The following is a 24,313-nucleotide window of genomic DNA, read 5'->3' on the forward strand; positions in this document are numbered from 1 at the left end:
TCAAACTGACCACTGGGAGGATGCAGCTCACCCAACCCCGGGCATACCAGAAGTTATGGCAGCTATCAGCTCCTGTCAATCCGTCCTCAAATCAAAGATTGAAGAGGTACAGATGGACGTGGGATTGATTTGGCAGGATTTGGATAAAATCCGGTCCAGAGTGACAGAAGCGGAGCGGCGTGTGGGGGAGGTGGAAGATACAGTTACCGACCATGCGGCATCCATTAGAACTCTGCAAACTAAAGTACGGGCGTTGGAATATAGAGCGGAGGATGCGGAGAACAGGAGCCGCCGGAACAATTTGAGGATTGTAGGACTCCCGGAAGGGGTGGAAGGAAGATCCTCACGTTGTTCACTGAGGAGCTCCTGCGCACCCTGCTACCAGCGGCCCAGCTCTCCCCGTACTTTGCAGTAGAACGGGCCCATCGTGTTCCACCTAGACCGGGACCGGAGGGAGCCCCACCCCGCACGCTCATACTGCGGCTCCTTAATTTCAGAGATCGAGATGAGATACTTGGGGCTGCCCGGGTGGCTGGAGTTCTCCCCTACCGCAATGGCAAGCTGCTAATATTCCCGGACTACACGATCGAAACTCAGCGACAGCGCCGATCATTCGACAGTGTGAAGGCAGCTCTGCGCACCAAAGGAATTAAATATAGTGTCATGTTCCCGGCCAAGCTGAGGGTAGTGGATGGTGAGACTGTTTTTTTCACTTCCCCCAAAGATGCTGCTGCATGGTTGGAGGCGCTGCCGCTGAACTGAAACTAGTTCCCTCAGAGAGGAGGGCCGCTGTTATTCCCCTTCTAGCTACCGTGGATGCGGGTAAGACACTCAGCATATATATATATATATTTCAAGAGTATATGACTTTCCATCTCCCACCTGAGTGCCGACAAGTTTGCAAGAAATGGCTGGACGGTATACAAACTGCTGGTGTTCCCTGAACATTGTGCCCATGATTTAGTATACTTGCCTGTCTCTTTGGCAGATTTTCTCCATCAGGAATTGGATCCTGCGGTAGCCATAGGTCCCGATGTACAGGCTTCCACGGTACTGTTCCATTCCTGTAACTGACCTTTAAGTATGTGCCCCTGCTTGGCAGGAGATAGCAGTTGCTTTGCTGAGATTTTTCCTTAAAAAAACATGTTTTAAGTTTAATTTTTCTATTTTTTCACTCCAGGACGATAGCTCGGGACTGTAACGTTGATATTTTTTTTTACCACGAGCTCTAGAGCTCAACGTAGTCTGGACTCTGTCCTATTTTGCTCGCACGCCCCCATCCTGTGCGGATTATAGTCTCCGGACTGAGGGGTTATGAGATCTAAGTGTAACTCACTGTTTAGAGTTGCACGGGATGGGGGGTGGGGAAGGTTAACCGTTGTTGTACAAGGTTATGTTCTTTTTTTTTTGTTTTTTTATTTTTCTGTATTAATGTTCAGGTTCAGGTGGTCTATTGCAAAAGATATTTACCCATAGTGGTATTGGTGTGGGTATCATACTACTCGAGGGAGGAGGTGTTCTGTCGGGCTCTGCTGTACCTGGGGGAGTGGTTTTACCCCCTTGGTCCAGGGACCCCGAGGGAGACCAGGGTTTTCTCTACGATATGTCATTGTACTGTCTCTAGATGGCTGAATGTCTAATAGTCTCTTGGAACGTACAGGGGCTTAACTCAGCTATTAAACGCTCACTAGTACTTAGCTACTTACGGAAAATTCACCCAAAGATCTGCATACTGCAGGAAACACAGCTAGTGGGCTCAAGAGTTATGTGTCTTAAGAGGGCATGGGTCGGTGCTCACTATCACGCTCCCTATTCTAATTATGCCAGGGGGGTCAGTGTCTTGATCCATCGATCCTTGCCTTTTCATCTAGAAGATGTTAAATTAGACCCTGACGGTCGCTATGTTATTATACATGCACTGATCTCTGAGACCCCCTATGATTGTTGGGGTCTATCTGCCCCCCTCTGCAGATGGTGATGTGCTTCATCGGATGATGCAGCAGGTCACGATGTATAATGTAGATGTGTTATTGGTGGGTGACTTTAACTTAGCGCCGTCCAGGGACCTGGAAAGGCTCCAGGTTTCTGGCCCCCCGCGACATTGTCTCTCTCATTGGGCTGCCGCCTTTCAATTGACTGATGTGTGGAGGCATTTTCATCCCTCGGACAGAGAATACACCTGCCTCTCTACATCTTACCGGACTATGTCGCGCATAGATCTGGCCTTTGCCTCTTCAGCAATGTTACGGAGAGTGATATCTACGGAGATCCTGTCTAGAGGCATCTCCGATCATGCTCCACTATCGGTCACCATTAGAACCTCAGTGGAGGTGGGTGTGCGGTTGTGGAGGCTGTCCCGGGGATGGATTGCGGACCCGGAGATTCAGGAGGTAATGCCCGAGGCTTTATGCAATTTTTGGATAGACAACTTGGACTCTGCGGAGCCCAGGGTGTTGTGGGATTTATTTAAAGCATGGCTTAGGAGGGAGTTTATTACCAGGATCGCCCGACTGAAGCGGCAGTCCGTGCAGTCTCTGCGGCAAATGGAGGAACAGGCAAAGCTGAGGGAGGCGGAGTATGTGAGAAGCCCGGGGCAAAGTAGCTATATAGTTTGGCAGGACACACTGAGGGACCTATCCTTGCGCAGATTGGATCTCACCAAGAAATAGATGATCGAGGGTGCCCAACGGGTGTTCGAGTTCGGGGACAAAAATGGTAGGCTACTGGCCTGGCTAGCCAGGGGATAGCATTCAGTGACTCACATAGGGCATCTAAGGGGACCTGATGGTTGCCTTCTGACATTACAAACTGATATCAATGAGAGGTTCCTAAGATTTTATCAGACCCTGTACTCCTCTAGAGTCTCCTATAGTAATGCAGATTTGTCTCATTATTTAGACCAGATACAACTCCCTACCCTTGCAGCAGCGAAAAGTGAGCAATTGGAGGAAGACATTTCCTTGGAGGAGGTGAAGGAGGCATTAGGCTCTATGCAATCTGGCAAGGCCCTGGGACCAGATGGAATTCCTATAGAATTCTACTCCACATATCAGGAATTGCTGGCACCCAGGCTTAGGGCAATGTTGAAGCAGTTCACGAATTCGGACAGGCTGCCTGAATCAATGTAGGACGCGATAGTGGTGTTGGTGCCCAAGCCTGGCAAGGACCCTGAGGAGTGCGCCTCCTTTAGGCCGATCTCGCTAATTAATGCAGATGCCAAATTGTTGGCAAAAATATTAGCCACCAGACTTAGATGGATCATGGACGATCTTGTCCATGCAGATCAGACAGGGTTCATGGTGGGTAAGGGCACCGATATTAATATCTGCCGCTTGTTTCTTAACCTGTCTAATTCTCATAGTAACACGGGGACAAGAGTCATAGCCTCTCTGGACGCGGAGAAGGCTTTTGACTCCGTGGAGCGGGGCTATCTTTGGGAAGTTCTGAAAAGGTTTGGGTTTGGTCCAAAATTCCTCCTTTGGCTAAATCTGCTATACCGTGCCCCTAGAGCTAGGATACATATAAACAATGACCTGTCGGAATATTTTCTCCTCCAAAGGGGGACCCGTCAAGGGTGTCCTTTATCACCCAGCCTTTTTGCTTTGGCATTGGAACCGCTGGCGGTTTTGATTAGAAATTCGGACCAGATTGTTGGACTTCGGGTCGGCCCTTTGGAGGAGAAAATATCTTTATATGCAGATGACACTCTACCTGCAGGATGCTGAATCATCATTGGAAGCGGCCCTGGCTGCCTTTGATGAACTTGGGAAATTTTCAGGGATCCAAATTAATTGGGCCAAATCCACCTTATTCCCCCTGGATGAGCGAGCCAGGGTGAATGGGACACGTACTCCCTTGCAGTGGGTGGAGGAATTCACCTATTTAGGAATTAGAATAGCGAGGGACATGGGCTCCTTTCAACGTCTTAATCTCCAGCCAGTGGTCCGGCACCTTAGAGATCATTGCTCGCGGTGGGCTAACCTCCCGCTTAATCTTTTGGGTCGCATTAACATTCTGAAGATGATTTATCTCTCTAAGTTCACCTATCTCTTCCGGAATTGTCCCGTATGGTTACCCCTCTCTTTTTTTAGAGAGATAGACAGTAGCGTTGGCTCTTTTCTGTGGAAGGGTACTTCCCCTTGGTTGGCTAGACAGACTCTCCAGCTTCCTGTGTGTAGTGGTGGCCTGGCCTTGCCTAATTTATTGGTGTATTATTGGGCGGCTATGCTGGTTACAGTGAGGTGGTGGTTTCAGCAGTCTAGAGCCAATGCTGCGGTGTGTTTAGAGGCGGCCATAGTAGGATCTCTTACAGAACTGAGCAACTTAGTGTATAGGGAATCATCAGCGTGTCCATCACTGCCAGCCCCAACTGTGGTGACCCTGCGGGTGTGGGCTATGGCTAGGCGACGGTTTATGCACCCTAATCAGCGGTCCCCTTTTTGTCCCCTATGGGGGAATCCCTCTCTTCATCACCTAAGGACTATCCCAGATCCACAACTTTGGGCCCGTTTTGGGATTAAGCTGTTAAAAGATGTGCTCCAAGAAGGGTCTATTCTTTCATTTAAAACTCTTATGGATAGATTTTCCCTCCCAGTTTGGATGCAATTTAGGTATTATCAGTTGCGTCATGCAGTTAAGGCACAGTTTCCACTACTCCCCAGTCTTACAATGGATCTTATTGAGGAATTGCTGACACAGGAATCCCTTGATAAGATCATGTACTTCACTCTTATTCGCAAGGAGTCACCCAAAATGGAGACTTTGTGGAATAAATGGAAAGCAGATTTGCCTGAATTAGATAGAGAGGCCTGGGAGGAATGTTTTGAGGATAGCTCTAAATTAGTCATCTCCTCTAGGGACAAGTTGATCCAAACTAAGTTTCTACATAGGGTTTACTACACGCCCCAGAGACTGCATGGAATGTATCCACTACGCTCCCCGAACCGCCCACGGTGTCAGTCAACAGACAGTATCTTTTTTCACATGTTTTGGACCTGCCCTCGATTATCGAGGTATTGGGCTGAGGTGGGTGAGGCAATTAATATTCGCCTTCAGTTGACTATTGATGCGACACCCGAATTGGCCCTACTGGGTATTCAAGATGATGAGCAGAGACCAAGATATACTAAGATACTGATCTCATTACTGTTTTTTTACGCTAAAAAAGAGATTTTGCTGAAATGGACTTCATCTTTGCCCCCCACGATAAGATCATGGGAGGACTCCGTAAATGCAATATTACCATTATCCAAGTTAACATATATGAGCAGAGGGTGCCCTTTGAAGTATGAGCGGATTTGGAGGCCATGGACAGATCCCACACACAGTATAGACCCCGATTGATGAGGTTTGCAATTGTAATTGTCATTTTTTGGGAAATACTTAGGTGAGTTCCTCATTTCCCTCCCCTCCCCTCCTACCCTTCCCCTTCCTCTTCCAGTCCTTCTCCTTATGTTTACTAGGAACTCAGGAATAATTTTTTGAGTAATTTTTTTTTTTTTTTGACACCCGTGATGCCTAATAATGTGTGCCAATACCCCTGTATGATTCTATTCCTGTATAAATATAAATATGATTATATTTATCTTCTGTCCAAACAATTGTCTCGCACCAAATGCATGTATATTCTTTTCTTTCTTTTCAATAAAGACCAACCTTGTTGTTAAAAAGCAGCCTGGGTGTGCACCACTTCACTAAACACACCCACATGTCCTCCAGAGGGAGGGAGTGAAGGATAGGCTTGATTGTGAAGCTGTATCCACCCCCAGGAAACTTTTGCACTGAGAAAGAACCGTTAGAGGCTGATGCTGGACATTTCAAAAGACTATTCTGCAAAAACGAAAGGGCTGAGGAAAGAAATGCAATGCAGGTATGAGGGTAGCATTTACCACCTATTTTTGCATTCCCATACTTATTTCATTTCTAAACCGCTGGCAACAAAAGCGAGTACACCCCTAAGTGAAAATGTCCAAACTGGGCCCAATTAGCCATTTTCCCTCCCCGATTTCATGTGACTCGTTAGTGTTACAAGGTCTTAGGTGTGTTAAATTTGGTGTTATCGCTCTCTCTCTCTCATACTGTTCACTGAAAGTTCAGTGGCACCTCATGGCAAAGAACTCTGAGGATCTGAAAAAAAAAAAAAAAAATTGTTGCTCTACATAAAGATGGCTTAGGCCAGTGATGGCGAACCTTGGCAGCCCCAGATGTTTAACTACATTTCCCATGAAGCTCATGCACTCTGCAGTGTAGTAGAGCATCACGGGAAATGTAGTTCCAAAACATCTGGGGTGCCAAGGTTCGCCATCACTGGCCTAGGCTATAAAGATGATTGTCAAGACCCTGAAACTGAACTGCAGTACAGTGGCCAAGACCAGAGGTTTAAACGGACAGGTTCCACTCAGCATCATATCCAGAGGTTGTCGCTGGGAAATAGACGTATGAGTGCTCCTGTCAGGGCTTAGACCATAGGCTGCACACTGCATCAAATTAGTCTGCATGGCCGTCGTCCCAGAAAGAAGCCTCTTCTAAAGATGATGCACAAGAAAGCCCGCAAACAGTTTGCTGAAGGCAAGCAGAATAAGGACATGGATTAATGGAACCATGTCCTCTAGTCTGATGAGACCAAGAAACTTATTTGGTTTAAATGGTGTCAAGAGCGTGTGGCGGCAACCAGGTGAGGAGTACAAAGACAAGTGTGTCTTGCCTACAGTCAAGCATGGTGGTGGGAGTGTCATGGTATGGGGCTGCATGAGTGCTGCGGGAACTGGGGAGCTACAGTTCATTGAGGAAACCATGAATGTCAACATGTACTGTCACATACTGAAGCAGAGCATGATCCCCTCCCTCAGGGTACTGGGCTGCAGGGCAGTATTCCAACAGGACGACCCCAAACACACCTTCAAGACGACCACTGACATACTAAAGAAGCCGAGGGTAAAAGGTGATGGCCTGGCCACGCATGTCTCCAAACCTAAACCCTAGTTGAATATCTGTGGGGCATCCTCAAAATGGAAGGTGGAGAAGCGCAGGGTCTCTAACATCCACCAGCTCTATAATGTCATAGAGGAGTGGAAAATTATTTCAGTGGCAACCTGTAAAGCTCTGGTGAACTCCATGCCCAAGAGGGTTAAGGCAGTGCAGGAAAATAATGGTAACCACACAAAATATTGACACTTTGGGCGAACTTTGGACATTTTCACTTAGGGGGTGTACTCACTTTTGTTGCCAGCAGTTTAGACATTAATGGCTGCGAGTGGAGTTATTTTTAGGGGACAGCAAATGTGCACTGTTATACAAGCTGTACACTCACTACTTTACATTGTAGCAAAGTGTAATTTCTTCAGTGGTGTCACATGAAAAAATAGGGAGGGGTGTAATTCACTTTTGTGAGATACTGTATAGAGATTACACACAGAGTGATATATTTAATTTTGATTGTGGCTTACAGCTAGTGAAAACCCAAAATTCACTATCTCAGAACATTTGATTATTATATAAGACCAATAAAAAAAAGGGGGATTTTTAATACAGAAATGTTGGCTTACTGAAAAGTAGGTCCATGTATAGTATGCACTCAATACTTGGTCGGAGCTCCTTTTGCATGAATTACTGAATCAATACGGTATGACATGGAGGCGATCAGCCTGTGGCACTGCTGAGGTGTTATAGAAGCCCAGGTTGCTTTGATAGCAGACTTCAGCTCGTCTGCATTGTTGGGTCCGGTGTCTTTTATTCCTGTTGACAATACTCCACTGATTCTCTATGGGGTTTAGTTCAGGCGAGTTTGCTGGCCAATCAAGCACAGTTATACTATGATTATTAAACCAGGTATTGGTATTTTTGGCAGTGTGGGTAGGTGCCAAGTCCTGCTGGAAAATGAGAACAGCACTTCCATGAAAGCTGGTCAGCAGAGTGAAGCATGAAGTGCTCCAGAATTTTCTGGTAGGAGGTCTGTGCTGACTTTGGACTTGATAAAACACAGTGGACCAACACCAGCAGATGACGTGGCTTTCCAAACCATCACTGACACTGGAAACTTCACACTGTACCTCATGCAACTTTGATTCTGTGCCTCTCCACTATTCCTCCAGACTCTGGGACCTTGATTTCCAAATTACATGCAAAATTTTCCACAGTCCGTGATGGTCCATGTCCGATTTGTCCATGGCAAGGTTGCAGTCCCGCTAAAAGTCACCGATCGCCGCCATTACTAGTAAAAATAAATACGGAAGTTCTTCTTTGCATAATGACACAGGGAGGGGTAAACTTTACCTCCACCAGTAGCATGACACAGGTGTATTCAACTTTTTTCCAATAGTAGACCTTTTGGGAGGGGCTGCTGGAGAAATCCCCCCCCCCCTAATAGATAATCAACATATACATCCCATAATAGGTTGCCCCCAAGGCAGACACAAACAATATTACAATGGGATACAGCCACAGCTTAAACGATCTAATAAAAGTACAGGCAGTACCCGAGTTCCAAAGGACTCCTACTTACGAACGGCCTCAAACGCCGGCCACTTGTGCTGCACACTGGTCTTGGATACCTCCAAGCACCTCCGGACACATCCCACACTGCAGTACTACATGGCCAGAAGAGTCCCAGGTAACATAACAAGTGCCTGGAACATTCCACCTCCATGCACAAGCAGAAGCTACACTTACAAATGCAGTGTTCCGACTTACGAACAAACCTACAGTCCTTATACAGTCCTTATTGTGTTCGTAACTAAATTTGCGTCCTTTTTTTCCCACAAATAGAGCTTTGTTTTGGTGCCATTTGATCACCTCTGTGGTTTTTATTGTTCACGCTATAAACAAAAAAAAAGCGACAATTTTGAAAAAAAATAAATAAATTTACTTTTTGCTATAATATCCCCAAAAATGTTTTTAAAAAACAAATTCCTTATCAGTTTAGGCCAATATATATTCTTTTACATTTTTTTTCTTCAAAAAATAAGGAATCGCAATAAGCATATATTGCTTGGTTTGTGCAAAAGTTATAGCGTCCATGGGAAAGATTTTTGGAATTTTTTTTTTTTTATTACTAGTAATAGCAGTGATCTGCGATTTTTAGCAGTATTGCGAACACCACATCGGACACTTTAAAAAAAATTTTTGGGACCATTGACATTTATACAGCGAACAGTGCTATAAAAATGCACCGATTACTGTGTAAATGTCACTGGTAGGGAAGGGGTTGATACTAGGGGGCGATCAAGGGGTTAAATGTGTGTTCTAACTGTATGGGGGATAGGACTGAGTAGGAGAGGAGACATATCGTTGTTCCTACTTACGGAGAAACAAATGACATGTCTCCTCTCCTCTGACAGCACAGGGATTTGCGTGTTTACACACACACACACACATACATATCCCCATGCTGGCGATAGCCGGCCACGCACCTAGGGTCCCCCTGCTGTGCAGCGGGCACGTGCGCTCTCTGGCGGCTTGAAGGGAATCCAGTACTGAGTTTAGCACAGGGGTGCCATTCTGCCCCCGTAAATAGACATGAGCCGTTAGGGAGCCAGTTAAGCCCTGTGTGCAGGAGGCCTTAATGTGACTGTTTATATATAGAAAGAGAGGGGAAACTATATAGAGCACAGCCCTTAAAAAAGTATACTACTAGTAACTCAGTAAATGGGTTTGTACTGTGGCTGCAGTGAATTGCAGAGAGCTGAGCACTGTTGCAATGTTTCCTGGTTAGCTTTATGTATGACCTTCTGAATCTCACTATCTCCTACACCAGATAGCTATTATGATTAAAATTGTACAATTATACAGGACAGACATAACATAATGCACGGATTTGCAAAAAAAAAAAAAAATAATAATACACCCCACCTTAATTTTATTTGAATGTTTTATAAATTTTAAAAAGGGAGATTAGGTAACATACCGCATTCCCATCGCTGTCTATCCTGCTATGAGCAGAATGAAGCCCTAGCAACTGCTGCGAAGAGGTAGAAGTTGACATTGTGGCAGTGATAACTGATTGTAACAATACCTACAAGGAAAAAAAAAAAAAAAACAATGAAAAAGTACAGCATTTATTACCATGATTTACAACCAACAAATTAAAATATAAAATTATGTGTAGTAGAGCTGGAGGAGTCGGGATAAAATGAGAATCACAATTTGCTAAGAAAACTATACAAAAAAATTGGGCTAACTTTACCGTTTTTTTTTTTAATTTACTGAAGTGTATTTTTTTCAACAAAAAAATTACGTTTGAAAGACTGTTGCGCAAATACAGTGCGACATAAAATATTGCAACAACCGCCTTTTTATTCTCTAGGGTCTCTACTAAAAATATATATAACGTATGGGGGCTCTAAGTAATTTTTCTAGCCAAAAAAAAAAAAAAATATAGGATTTTTAAAACAGCTTACCTGTAAAATCCTTTTCTTTGAAGTACATCACGGGACACAGAGCATAGTTGTTACTATGTGGGTTATAGGCCACCTTCAAGTGATGGACACTGGAACACCCGAAGACAAGGAGTCCACTCCCAATATAACCCCTCCCACCACTGGGAGTACCTCAGTTTTTGTAGCAAAGCAATACACGTGTATACCAGAAAGAAGGGAGGGACCTCTGTGTCCCGTGATGTACTTCAAAAGAAAAGGATTTTACAGGTGAGCCGTTTTAAAAATCCTATTTTCTTATCGTGCATCACGGGACATAGAGCCATAGTAGTTACTATATGGGATGTCCCATAGCAATGCCAACTGAAGGGAGGGAGACAACAAAAAGTAGGGCACCAAGAGACTAGAAGACTTATACTGCTGCCTGCAGTACACTGTGCCCAAAGGAGATATCCTCATGACCTTTTACATCTACTTGATAGAATCTGGTAAATGTATGGGCTGAAGACCAAGTTGCGGCCTTGCAGATGGAGGCTTGGTGATGCACTGCCAAGGAGGTACTAACAGCCCTGGTGGAGTGTGCTTAAATATGAAAAGGTGGAATTTTCCTCTTTAAACAATAAGCTTGAGCAATCACTTGATGAATCCATTTAGAAATAGTAGACTTTGATGCTGCCTGTCCTCTCTTAGGACCTTCTGGCAACAAACAATCTGAGCAGTCGCTTCAAGTAGGCCTTGACCGCTCTCACCACATCAAGAAAATGTAGTGACCTTTCTTCCGCAGAACGAGGTTCTGGAAAAAATGAAGGCAGAACAATATCCTGGTTTAAATGAAAACCTGACACTACCTTCGGTAGGAAATTAGGATGAGGACTAGGGCTGGGAAAAAAAATCGATTTAAATCTTGAATCGAGTTGAGAGGTCAAATCGATTCAAAATTTAAGCAAATCGATTTTTTTAGATTTTTTTTTTTTCCACCGCGCCGGTCCCGAGGCGCTGCGGGCATGAGTTTTTAGGCGAGGCCGCGGCTTCGGCCTAGTCCGCGGCTATGGCCGGACGCCACGGACTAGGCCGAAGCCGCGGCCTCGCCTAAAAACTCATGCCCGCAGCGCCTCCGGACCGGCGCTGACACCGCGCCAGGCCTGAAGAGCTTCGGGCACGGAGTTTTTAGGCAAGGCTGCGGCTTCGGCCTAGTCCGCGGCATCCGGCCGTAGCCGCGGACTAGGCCGAAGCCGCGGCCTCGCCTAAAAGTTCATGCCCGCAGCGCCTCAGGACCGGCGCGGTTTCCAAAAAAAAAAACTCGATTCAAATCGTGAATCGAGTTTTTTTCAAGAGAATCGAAGATTTTTTTTTTTAAAGAAAATCTCCCAGCCCTAATGAGGACGTAATACAACCTTAAATATGGCTCTTTACAAGAAAGAGCAGCTAACTCTGATACTCTTCTTGCAGAAGATATGGCAATCAGAAAAACTAATTTCCTTTTCAAAAGGACCAAGGGAGAAAGTCGTATTGTCTCAAAAGGCTGTTTCTGTAATGCCGACAGGACTAAATTCAAGTCCCATGGGTTCAGGGGTGACCTAACCGGAGGATTAATCCGCGTAACCCACTGAATAAAGATACGAACCAGAGAGAGCATTAAAAAAATACTGATAAGGCCGACACCTGGCCTTTGATAGTACTCAAGGCCAGCTTCATTTCTAATCCCATTCGTAGAAAGTAAAGGATTCTACCTATGACATATTTGCAGGGGTGCCAACCCCTGGATTCACACCAGGAGACATATGCCTTTCAGATTCTATAACATATGACACTGGAGGTCGGCTTCCTAGCATTAACCAAAGTAGATGCTGCTGAACCTGACAGCCCACACTTCTTCATAATGTGGGTCTCAGTAGCCAAACCATTAATTTTAGCATTTGTAAGGTAGGATAGAATACCGGACCTTGCGAGAGAAGGTCTGGCCGTGGTGGTAGGGTCCATGGGACTCCTATCGCCATCTTTACAATCTCTGCATACCAAGATCTACTGGGCCAAAAGAATCACCGCCTTCCCTTCCTGCTTGATCCTGCGAAGAAGTCGCGGAAGCAACAGAACAGGAGAGAATGCATAAATCAGTGAAAACTGATCCCACGGGAAAACCAAAGGCATCTGTTCCGCATGTCAGCGGATCCTTTGTCCTTGACACAAAGTTGTCAATCTTTTTGTTGAACCTGGACGCATACAGATCCATGTCCGGAATTCCTCATCTTTGACTTATTGATAGAAAGATGTCAGGGTGAAGAGACCATTCTCCCATGAACAACTGCTGGCGACTCAAGTAGTCTGCCTGCCAGTTCTCTATTCCTGGGATGAAGACTGCCGATGGGCAGAAAACAACATACCTTGCCTAAGTTAGTATATGATTCACCTCTCTCTGGGCCGCATGACTTCTCGTGCCCCCTTGGTGATTGATATAGGCCACCGCTGTGACATTGTCGGATTGGATTCTGACGGTACAATTCCGTAATCTGAGCGTCCAGGCCTTCAGGGACAGGCGTGCTGCCCAAATCTCTAGAATATTGATGGACAAGGTCATTTCGGATTTAGACCATTTTTTCCTTGGGCAGGCGCTTCTTCTAGGACTGCTCCCCAGCCCAGAAGGCTGGCATCTGTTGTTACTACTTTCCAGTTAACTGGTAGAAAGGATTTTCCTTTTTGAAGATTCTAAAACCAAATGAGGCTTTGATGTACATTTGGGGATAAACGCATTGGGAAGTCCAGAGCTTGGAACTTCTTGTTTCTAGTTGATAGGATACTGTTTTGCAGCAGTCTCAAATGAAACTGAGCATAAAGAACGGCCTCGAATGAAGCCACCATGTTTCCCAACAATCTCATGCAAAGTCAAATAGAAGGATTCTTCTTTGCTTTGACCACCTGAATCAGTTCCTTTATAGAACTGATCTTTGCCTTGGGCAAAAACACTCTCCTCTGAGCTGTATCTATGATCAGACCCAAGTATTCCAATCTCCTTGATGGTTTTAAGGAAGATTTCTCTAGGTTGAGAATCCAACCTAGGTATACCAGGTAGCTGACCGTGGTGACCAAATTCTGGTTTAAGCGGGCTACCGATTGATCTATAAAAAGAGTAGATCGTTCAAGTAAGCTAGAATCGTTATACCCTGAGCCCTTAATCTGACTAAAGGGGGAGCCAAGACCTTTGTAAACACTCAAGGTGCAGTAGCTAGACCAAAAGGCAGAGCAACAAACTGAAAATGAAGATTTTCTATCTCGAAGCGTAGCTATTTCTGGTGAGCGGGAAAAATAGATACATGGAGGTAAGCATCCTTGATGTCGATTGGCGCTAGCAGTTCTCCACCTTGTAGAATGGAGACCACTGATCTGATTGACTATGCGAAAAGAGCGGATATTCAAAAAAACGGTTTAGATCTTTGAGATCTAAAATGGGTCTGACATCCCCGTTTGGTTTTGGTACCGTGAAAAGGTTTGAATAAAACCCCAACCCTCGCTCTTCCATGGGGACCACCGATATCACCTTTTGAGACAAGAGATGATCCAAAGCCAGAAAGAGAGAGACTTCTTTTTTTTCTGGATCTCTGGGAACGTTTGATCTGAGAAAACGAGCAGACAGGAACTCTCGGAACTCTAGTCTGTATCCTAGAGATATTGAGGAAGCCACCCATTTGTCTTGACACTGTTCCTGCCAGACCCCTGAGAACTGCAGAAGTCTTCCCCCCACTTGAGCGAGGGGGGGCGCCCCTTCATAAGGAGGTTTTAGTAACTTGTTTTGTGGGTTTCCTTCCCCAGGTCCTCTTTTGCCCCTGGGGTTGACCCTGAGGTTTACCTCTTGAACTTGACGGTGGAGGCCGTCGTGACTGCCTGGAGGCTGATGCTCCTGGCACTGAAGAAGCTTGCTTAACCACTTCAATACCAGACATTTAGACACCTTCCCGCCGAGGCCAATTTTCAGCTTTCAGCGCTGTCGCAATTTGAATGACAATTGCGGTCATACAACACTGTACCCAAAATATTTTTTTTTTATCATTTTGTTCCCACAAATAGAGCTTTTGGTGGTATTTGATCACCTCTGGGGTTTTTATTTTTTGCGCAACAAATAAAAAAAGATTTTTTTTTTTTTTCAAAATTTTCGTTTTTCTTTGTTTGTGTTAACTTTTGGAAATAAGTACGTTTTCTTCTTCATATGAAAATGGGGGGAGTTTGGGACTTTGTATGAAGCACCATAAGTGCCTCCATCCCGCGGGACTTTGTAAGAAGCACCCTAAGGTGCCTCCATCCCTGTAATACGTAATAAGAAGGTAGATTACAATATAAACATATTTATTTAGTAGCATGAATTTACATACAAAAAAATAAGAGAATATTTCATATCATATATACACGAGAGACGTGCACAAAGGCTGAGTATGTAAAATGAAAAAATACATGCATAACATCATATGGTCGAAACAATGAATACATATATGCATAAGAATAATATGTACGTGCCAATAGTAGCAGGCCTACCACCGGCACATGCGCCCACATGGTACATCTGTATCTACCAGATGGTATAAAAAACATCATATATTAAAAAATAGATAATTCTCAATCCGTATGGGGTATATGGCTGCAGCATCATATAAAGCTCTACGCGTTTCGTGGGTATTCCCACTCGTCAGGAGCGGATGCGTCAGACATTTCTATGGAATAAAAAGATTTGATTTAAGGAACCGTACTTCTCAAAAAAGTTCAAAAGATTTTTTGTTTCTATTAGTATGGGTGGTTGACCACTGACACTCACCAACCCAGAGATAGACCGCAAAGTGGAGTGATCGGAGCAGGGCTGGCCGAGAACATGGCCTCAACGCGGGAGCTGAGGCGGCATAATACAGAATTGCAGCATCGGATAGGGCAAGAAGTATGGATAAGAGCTCCATGTAGCCAAGAAAGTAGTGTGTGTTCAATGGGGCAAGAATATCTGGGAACAAAATTAGATATATGTGTAATTATAATATATTCGTCATAATGATAGTATATAGTAGGAGATGGTGATACAAATAAATGAACCCAATATAGCTCCATATAAGAGGTGTATAAATAATATGAAAAAGGTGAGGAAGATACACATAGTGCCCAAAGATGTGAAAGTATCTGAGTGTAAAAGTGATGAACATGAACATACAACAGATTGTGGTAGGAGTACTGATAAGAATACCAAGTGGAATCAAGAGCAAATAGAGTGAACAGAAAGCGAATCCACCAAGAGAGAGAAAAGAAAAGAAGGTAAAGATTAAGAAAGCAAAAGGAGAATGCCTACCCTAATGCCGCAACGAAACAAACCCAAGCAGATCGCATACCTGATGGATTGAGCAGTTCACCTGGATGGGGGATGTAGTTATGCCGCCAACGCCACACTAATGAGCCAATGGAGGCGAGGGAGCCGCACCTGGGAGTGAGTGACACAACAACCGAGGCGGAGACCTCCCCATACCGCGACACAAGATGTTATGGCTAGACGCCGGCGCAATGACCTCATTTCTGACATCACACGCACGGAGTGAAGCCGCCACACAGAACAGCGTAACAAGCGTGGCGCCGATGCGCAAAGCGGCAGACGCCCCGTTCTCCCAAACAGAAGGTGCAGGGGGAGGAGGGGGAGAGTCCAGTGAGCGCATTGCAGCTCCTGCGATAGAGGTGAAGCCCAGCCATGTCCAAACATCCACTCCTGACGAGTGGGAATACCCACGAAACGCGTAGAGCTTTATATGATGCTGCAGCCACATACCCCATACGGATTGAGATTTATCTATTTTTAATATATGATGTTTTTTATACCATCTGGTGGATACAGATGTACCATGTGGGCGCATGTGCCGGTGGTAGGCCTGCTGCTATTGGCACATACATATTATTCTTATGCATATATGTATTCATTGTTTCGACCATATGATGTTATGCATGTATTTTTTCATTTTACATACTCAGCCTTTGTGCACGTCTCTCGTGTATATATGATATGAAATATTCTCTTATTTTTTTTTGTATGTAAATTCATGCTACTAAATAAATATGTTTATATTGTAATCTACCTCCACTACTCAATTGCTTCATATAATGTCCCAAACTTCCCTTCTTATTACGTTTTCTTCTTCAATGACATGGCACTGATGAGGTGGCACTGACGGCACTGATGATGGGCACTCATAGGCGGCACTGATGGGCATTTGTAGGTGGCATTGATGGGTGGCACGGATGAGCACTGACAGGTGGCACCGATGGACACTGATGGCACTGATGCCCCTAAGGGTGGCATTGCTGGCATCAGTGCTATATAATTGTGCCAATCAGTGCCCATTTGTGGGCACTGATTGGCACATGTGGATGGCCATGGGGTACATACCTGGCCATCCACATGTTGCCCCCTTTCCCTGTTGGTCCGCCGGAGGCTCTTTACCAAGGTCGGTGTAGCGGTGTGTCAGACTGACACATCGATCGCTGCGATGCGCGGGCGTGCGGCGGCATGTTATCCTGCTGGACGTCATATGACGCCCAGTCAAGATAACTGAACCACCGCCCGGCCGTCATCTGCTATGGGCTGGGCAGTAAGTGTTTAAAAACAAAATGCTTAAACTTCTTAACTAGTAAAAGGGAACTTTTCCCATTAGAAATTCTTTGGATGTATTCATCCAGACCGGCCCCAAACAGCCTGGTCCCCTGAGAGAAACTCATCATCTCTCGCCCCCTGTTCCTCAGTTTGAGGGTCCTGGGTAATGGAAGGGGACCTGTCGCGCTTAGTCCCACTCTGGGATGCGATTAAAGCATCAATCTTTTGTTGCAAGCCTAAAATGGTTGAAGAAAAAAGGGAGCTGCAGTGTTAAGAGCAGCTGCAACATCCGACGGCCCTGATGGCTCACTCTGACCAGCCACTTTAGAGCTCTCAGGGGAGGATGCCATCTTTTTTGAGATGGTTCTAGGCTTTTTTGTGGCTGTAGAACTGTTTCTATAGTCCTTTTTTGAGGTGTTTTTACCCCCCCTTCCGACCATAGCCCGATGCACAAAGCAGAGGTAGGAACACATCCACTGCTTGAGCAATAGTCCAGCCCTGCCGCTGCTATTAATGCTCAGCCTGATGTAATAGTAAATGTGTCAAAAGGAAATGCCTGTGTCACCAAACCACTGTCATGCTCCTCTTTGCTCGTCCCCCTGTCAGCTTGCAGCAGCACAAATGGAGCTTTAGTGTTCCCGCGCTGGACGCCAACGAAACGCTAAGCCTCTCCCTCTCCGCATTCAGCCCCCCCGCTTCTTTCTTTTAAAAAGTTTTCCCGCGCGAGCGCGGGCCTCTGATCCTTCGGGATCGTTTAGTGAGGGAGGAATGGCGAGGAGGGGACTTGGAAGCCACCGAGTAGGGGCGGCAAAAGAAAAAAAATCGCTGATTTTTTTTTTTTTTCCAGCTCTTTCCTAACGCTCAGCCTCATGAAGAGGGGAAGAGTACAGCCCAGGTGGGGGGTGTCTGGTGAAGAAACCCCCCCCCCCCCGACTTACCGGAGGTCTGCCTGCTAGCTGGAGAAAAGTAGCCTGCTGCTCCTGACACAGCGTGATCTCTTAAGGCCTCATGCACACGAGACGCTATTAAATTTGCGTTCAGAGGCAGTTGGAAACTTTTTTCAATTGCCCCTGAACCCATTCAATGTTATCCTATGTGTCCATGTACACAGTCTCGTTTTTTGGTGTTTTTAGGCAGTTGCTTTTAACCTCGTTTTTCCAGAAGCAAAAGAAATGGGTTCAGACGCAAAAGTTTTCCACGTTTCAGACGCCAAACGGGGCTAAACCCCGGTACCGGCGTTTGCGTTTATAAGTGCTTTTAAAGGAACATTTTACAACCCGATTTGGGGGCCCCAAATCGGGTCGCAAAATGTCAAGCACTTTTCTGCAGCAGAGAATGACAGACATTTTGTGACCCGACTTTGGGGCCCCATATCTCAGGGCCACTTGGTGCTGGGAACCCCAAATTTGGTATGCTAACACAGTTGGACTAACACTATAACATAGTGCTAGGAACCCCAAATTTGGGTATGTTATAGTGTTAGTCCAACTGTGTTAGCATACCAAATCGCAAAATGTGATTCTCTGCTCTGCAGACGCTTCTAGGCGCAAACGCAGAGTTTTCACCGGCGTCTCGTGTGCATGAGGCCTTAGCAAGCATGAGAAGGTACGTTCTCCATACAGCCCCCAGTGGTGACACTTACGCATGACAACATTTACTTCTTAAAAGGAGACATTTCTTAAGAAAATTCTAAAATTTCTTAGAAAATTCCACTTACCTTTCCCATCGCAGGGTTTTCTGTGGTAAAACCAACAGACCCAATCTTCACCCTTCACTGTGGGTTCCGTTAACAAACCTTCAGGAACCAGGGACCCTCAGGGAACCCACAAACCTGGACCTGTAATAGCACCCCGCCAGTAAAACTTTATGGCCTTAAATACCAAAAGTACTGGATCCCGGGGCCCAGCTCTCTAAGAGTAGCGTTTACAAGCAAAACCTTGTTTCTTCGGATACGAGGCCCGGGCACTATTTCATTTGGCCTAAAGGACACCTTGAATGGATCCGGCTGCATAGCTAGCCCCAGCAAGGTTTGCTCCACTGGAGATCAGCACAGCCCATCTTCACTCATGATCTACACTTTAGACTAAGTATGAGCTCCGGCGTGTTCGCACACTCCACGTGCAGAGCCTGCCAGGAAGTCAGCACAGCGCTGCGCTAATCACAGGCAGTGAGACATTTCCCAATCTCTGCAGCCGCACATTGGGAAAATGTCTCACTGCCTGTGATTAGCGCAGCGCCGTGCCGACTTCCTGGCGGGCTCTGCATGTGGAGTGCGCGAACACGGCGGAGATCATCCTTACTTTAGACACTGGCAAAAAAACTGAGGTACTGCCAGTAGTGGGAGGGGTTATATAGGGAGTGGACTTCTTGTCTTAGGGTTTGCCAGTGTCCATCACCTGAAGGTGGCCTATAACCCACATAGTAACTACTATGGCTCTGTGTCCCGTGACGTACGATAAGAAATACTGATTTTAACTTGTAAGCAACAAGCATCACCAAAAGGCTTAGTCTTTAAGTAGTTAAACTGACCTCATTTACAGACAAAGGTCATGCCTTTGATCTGGTAAACGAACAGAATGATACTTTTTTTTTATGTTGTTGATAGGAGATCGCAATTTAACGATTAATCGTGCAGCTCTAATGTGTAGGTACATGAAGTATTTTCTTTAAATAAGATCCATCTCCAGAAAAAGAATAAACTTATTAAAATACCTAGGGGATCCCATGCACATAGCATCTGTCCCTGTCAAAACCTTGGTAGGCGTTGTTGAGCTGTGGTGTCAGATACCTAGCCTGGCCCAATCACCTAGCTATCAGACAACACAGGACAAAAAAAAAAAGAAAATGGTTTTACTAAGTGGCAGCTCAAGAGGAGAGGGGGTGTGACCAGACAGTGTGCACACAAAACCCATCCCTATCCTCCTAAGCTGCCAGACATATGTCTCCTTACCTCTCCTCTCTAGTTTACACAGAGTCTGAACCTGCAGCCTGCTATTCAGGGCAGGAAGAAATTGAAAATGTTCAGCTTGTACTGCACATAACTGCAGCAGGAGAAGAGCAATTTAATTCATAGAAACACAACAGCACGAGCCAGGTACCAATAACAAGGTGGTATTAACTGTAAGCGCAAGTACGTAAGTGCACACACTGGCTGAAATGTTCCGTTAAATAAACAATAAGTCCATAAATAGTTCAAGGGTTAATCGTGGCAGATCAATGGTGGCTGCTGTCCTCAGAGAGTTGGCTCTGTGTTTTGGCAAGAAGGTGGTAGATACGAAAGCGCCACCTAAGTGTAGTGTTAGAGACAGCTTTTAATGGCACAGATAAAAATCACATTTTAGACACCTAGGCTGTCTCAAACTAGTTACACAATGCATCCGGAAAGTATTCACAGCGCTTCACTTTTTCTACATTGTTATGTTACAGCCTTATTCCAAAATGGATTAAATTATTTTCCTCAAAATTATAAAAAATACCCCATAATGACAGCCTGAAAGAGGTTTGAAATTTTTGCAAATTTTTTTTTTTTTTTTTTTTATAAAACTAAAATAAATAAAAAAAATAATATATATAATATACATATATTTTACATATACACACACATACATACATACATACACACACACAGTGGGGACGGAAAGTATTCAGACCCCCTTAAATTTTTCACTCTGTTATATTGCAGCCATTTGCTAAAATCATTCAAGTTCATTTTTTTTCCTCATTAATGTACAAACAGCACCCCATATTGACAGAAAAACACAGAATTGTTGACATTTTTGCAGATTTATTAAAAAATAAAAACTGATATATCACATGGTCCTAAGTATTCAGACGCTTTGCTCGGTATTTAGTAGAAGCACCTTTTTGATCCAATACAGCCATGAGTCTTTTTGGGAAAGATGCAACAAGTTTTTCACACCTGGATTTGGGGATCCTCTGCCATTCCTCCTTGCAGATCCTCTCCGGTTCTGTCAGGTTGGATAGTAAACCTTGGTGGACAGCCATTTTTAGGTCTCTCCAGAGATGCTCAATTGGGTTTAAGTCAGGGCTCTGGCGGAGCCATTCAAGAACAGTCACGGAGTTGTTGTGAGGCCACTCCTTCGATATTTTAGCTGTGTGCTTAGGGTCATTGTCTTGTTGGAAGACAATGACCAGTCGGCCCAGTCTGAGGTCCTGAGCACTCTGGAGAAGGTTTTCGTCAAGGATATCCCTGTACTTGGCCGCATTCATCTTTCCCTCAATTGCAACCAGTCGTCCTGTCCCTGCAGCTGAAAAACACCCCAACAGCATGATACTGCCACCACCATGCTTCACTGTTGGGACTGTATTGGACAGGTGATAAGCAGTGCCTGGTTTTCTCCACACATACCGCTTAGAATTAAGGCTAAAAAGTTCTATCTTGGTCTCATCAGACCAAAGAATCATATTTCTCACCATCTTGGAGTCCTTCAGGTGTTTTTAAGCAAACTCCATGCGGGCTTTCATGTGTCTTGCACTGAGGAGAGGCTTCCGTCGGGCCACTCTGCCATAAAGCCCCGACTGGTGGAGGGCTGCAATGATGGTTGACTTTCAACAACTTTCTCCCATCTCCCGACTGCATCTCTGGAGCTCAGCCACAGTGATCTTTGGGTTTTTCTTTACCTCTCTCACCAAGGCTCTTCTCCCTCGAAAGCCCAGTTTGGCTGGATGGCCAGCTCCAGGAAGGGTTTTGGTCGTCCCAAACGTCTTCCATTTAAGGATTATGGAGGCCACTGTGCTCTTAGGAACCTCAAGTGCAGCAGAAATTTTTTGTAACCTTGGCCAGATCTGTGCCCTGCCGCAATTCTGTCTCTGAGCTCTTCAGGCAGTTCCTTTGACCTCATGATTCTCATTTGCTCTGACATGCACTGTGAGCTGTAATGTCTTATATAGACAGGTGTGTGACTTTCCTAATCAAGTCCAATCAGTATAATCAAACACAGCTGGACTCAAATGAAGGTGTAGAACCATCTCAAGGATGATCAGAAGAAATAGACAGCATGAGTGTCACAGCAAAGGGTTTGAATACTTAGGACCATGTCATATTTCAGATTTTCTTTTTTAATAAATCTTCAAAAATGTCAACAATTCTGTGTTTTTCTGAATACTTTACGCCCCCCACTGTGTATGTGTAATTTTATATATTACACACACACAGTGGGGGCGGAAAGTATTCAGACCCCCTTATATTTTTCACTCTTTGTTATATTGCAGCCATGTGCTAAAATCATTTAAGTTCATTTTCCTCATTAATGTACACACATAGAATCACAGCCACAGCACTCAAAATTGAGCCCAGGTGCATCCTGTTTCCATAATCATCCTTGAGATGTTTCCATAGCTTGATTGTAGTTCACCTGTGGAAAATTCAGTTTATTGGACATGATTTGGACAGGCACAAGCCATGAAGTAAAAGGAATTGTCTGTAGACCTCCGACACAGAATTGTATCGAGGCACAGATCACAGTGACCTCCATCATCCGTAAATGGAAGAAGTTTGGAAAAACCAGGACTCTTCCTGGAGGGGGGCCGCCTGGCCAAACTGAGCGATTGGGGGGAGAAGGGCCCTAATCAGGAAGGTGACCAAGAACCCGATGGTCACTCTGACAGAGCTCCTGCATTTCTGTGTGAAGAGAGGAGAAACTTCCAGAAGAACAACATCTCTGCAGCACTCCACCAATCAGGCCTGTATGGTAGAGTGGCCAGACAGAAGTCATCTGCAAAACCACTGCAGAGAGCAGGCAAGTAGAACATGTTTTTTTCCCCATAAAAATAACAGTGTACTTTTTTCAAAAAAGAAAAATTGTGTTTGTAAGACCACTGCGCAAATACGGTGTACCGCCATCAGGGATGCTAAGATGCCTTCTGCTCAAGACAGAATCTAAAGAGCCGAGGGCAGCAACACTTTTGCTTTTCGTGCCTCCCTGTTTTGTTATGTAGGCCACTGCCGTGGCATTGTTGGACAACACTTAAATGTGGTGACCCAATCCTTGAAGACCTGCAGTCCCAGATTAATGGCCTTTAGCTCCCTCCAACTGGAGGATCTCTAAGCCTCTGTTTGACCAAGTTCCTTGGGCCATCTGCCCTTCCAGATGGGCGCCCCAACCCCAAGAACTCGCATCTGTTGTCAACCTCTAGTCTACTGGGAATGTCCAGAGCAGACCTTTGTCCAGGTTTGATTGTCTCGTCCACCACAACTTCCTCTGAACCTGAGAGGGAATCTTGACAAACCTTTCCAATGACCCCCCGTAGGACCAATTCCTCAGAATTGCCTGCTGAAGATTTCTTGAATTGATACTTGCCCATTGCACTGCTGGGATTGATGCTGTGAGGAGTCCTAGTACTGACATGGCTGCCCTGATCAAGATTGGCAGATTTATTTGGGCCTTTTTTACTGCATCTTGGACGTTCTATTTTTTCATCTGGGGGAAAGATTCTGTCCTGTATAGAGTTGATGGTATACCCCAGAAACATTATTGTTTGGGACGGGATCATGTTTGATTTTTCTGTTAATGATCCAACCGAGATTCTCCAAGTCTCTGTCTCCTTCAGATCTTTCCCCAAAAGATCCCCTGATTTGGCAAATAGCAGGAGGTCATCCAAATATGGTAAATCAATATTCCCATTAATCTGAGGGGGTGCTAAGGCTTCTGCCATAATTTTTGTGAAGATCCTTGGAGAGGAAGACAGCCCGAATGGAAGAGCTTTGAACTGTATGTGCGAGACTACCTCTCCAATCCTGACCACTAACCATAGGTATTTTTGTGATGCTGGTGCTATGGGCACATGAAGGTACGCATTTCCTCAAGTCTATGGACGCTAGAAAGCAGCCTGGCGTCAGAATACTTTTCACTGAAAAAAAATGTGTCCATTCTGAACCTCTTGTTTCGATTGGACTTGTTTAATATTTTCAGATTCAAAATTAATCGAAATTTCCCTGATGGCTTCTAGACTAGGAACTGCGAATAGCATCCTTGTCCTTCCTCTTCCCAGAGAACACAGATGATCACTCTCTGCTGAATAAATTCTTGCAGGAGAGAACATTGCTAGGGACTTTTCTTGGTCTCGGGGAGTCCGAGTTATGTAAAACGGACTAGGTGGGGACTGAGAACTCCAGTCTGTAGCTCTGATATTGTCTTGAGGACAAACGGACTGGTTGTTGCTGTCTTCCACTGTGGGAAAAAGGACTGAAGCCTTCCTCCCACAGCTGGAGGACTGTCACTGATTTTTAGTGGTTTGGTTAAGAGGTCGGAATAGCACCCCAGACATGCCCCGCCCTCTGTGGAACCTCCAGGGTCTCTTGTATCCGGTCTCCTTTGTGTCC

General features: G+C 45.1%; 1 protein-coding gene across 2 annotated transcripts in view; it reads right to left on the reverse strand.

The window, feature by feature from the left end:
• The window catches only part of MDM4 (MDM4 regulator of p53), a 192,917-nt gene that overhangs the window by 149,779 nt on the left and 18,825 nt on the right, over positions 1-24,313 (reverse strand). The window contains exon 2 of one of the 2 annotated variants that reach the window (XM_073615828.1): positions 9,902-10,009. The exons of the other annotated variant lie outside the window; for it this stretch is intronic. Within the exon in view, the coding sequence (XP_073471929.1) occupies positions 9,902-10,009 (108 nt within the window). The remainder of the gene's footprint in view (positions 1-9,901; positions 10,010-24,313) is intronic. 2 annotated transcript variants of the gene reach the window in all.

This window comes from Aquarana catesbeiana, linkage group LG02 (genome assembly GCF_042186555.1).
Source record: "Aquarana catesbeiana isolate 2022-GZ linkage group LG02, ASM4218655v1, whole genome shotgun sequence".
Lineage (NCBI taxonomy): Eukaryota > Metazoa > Chordata > Amphibia > Anura > Ranidae > Aquarana > Aquarana catesbeiana.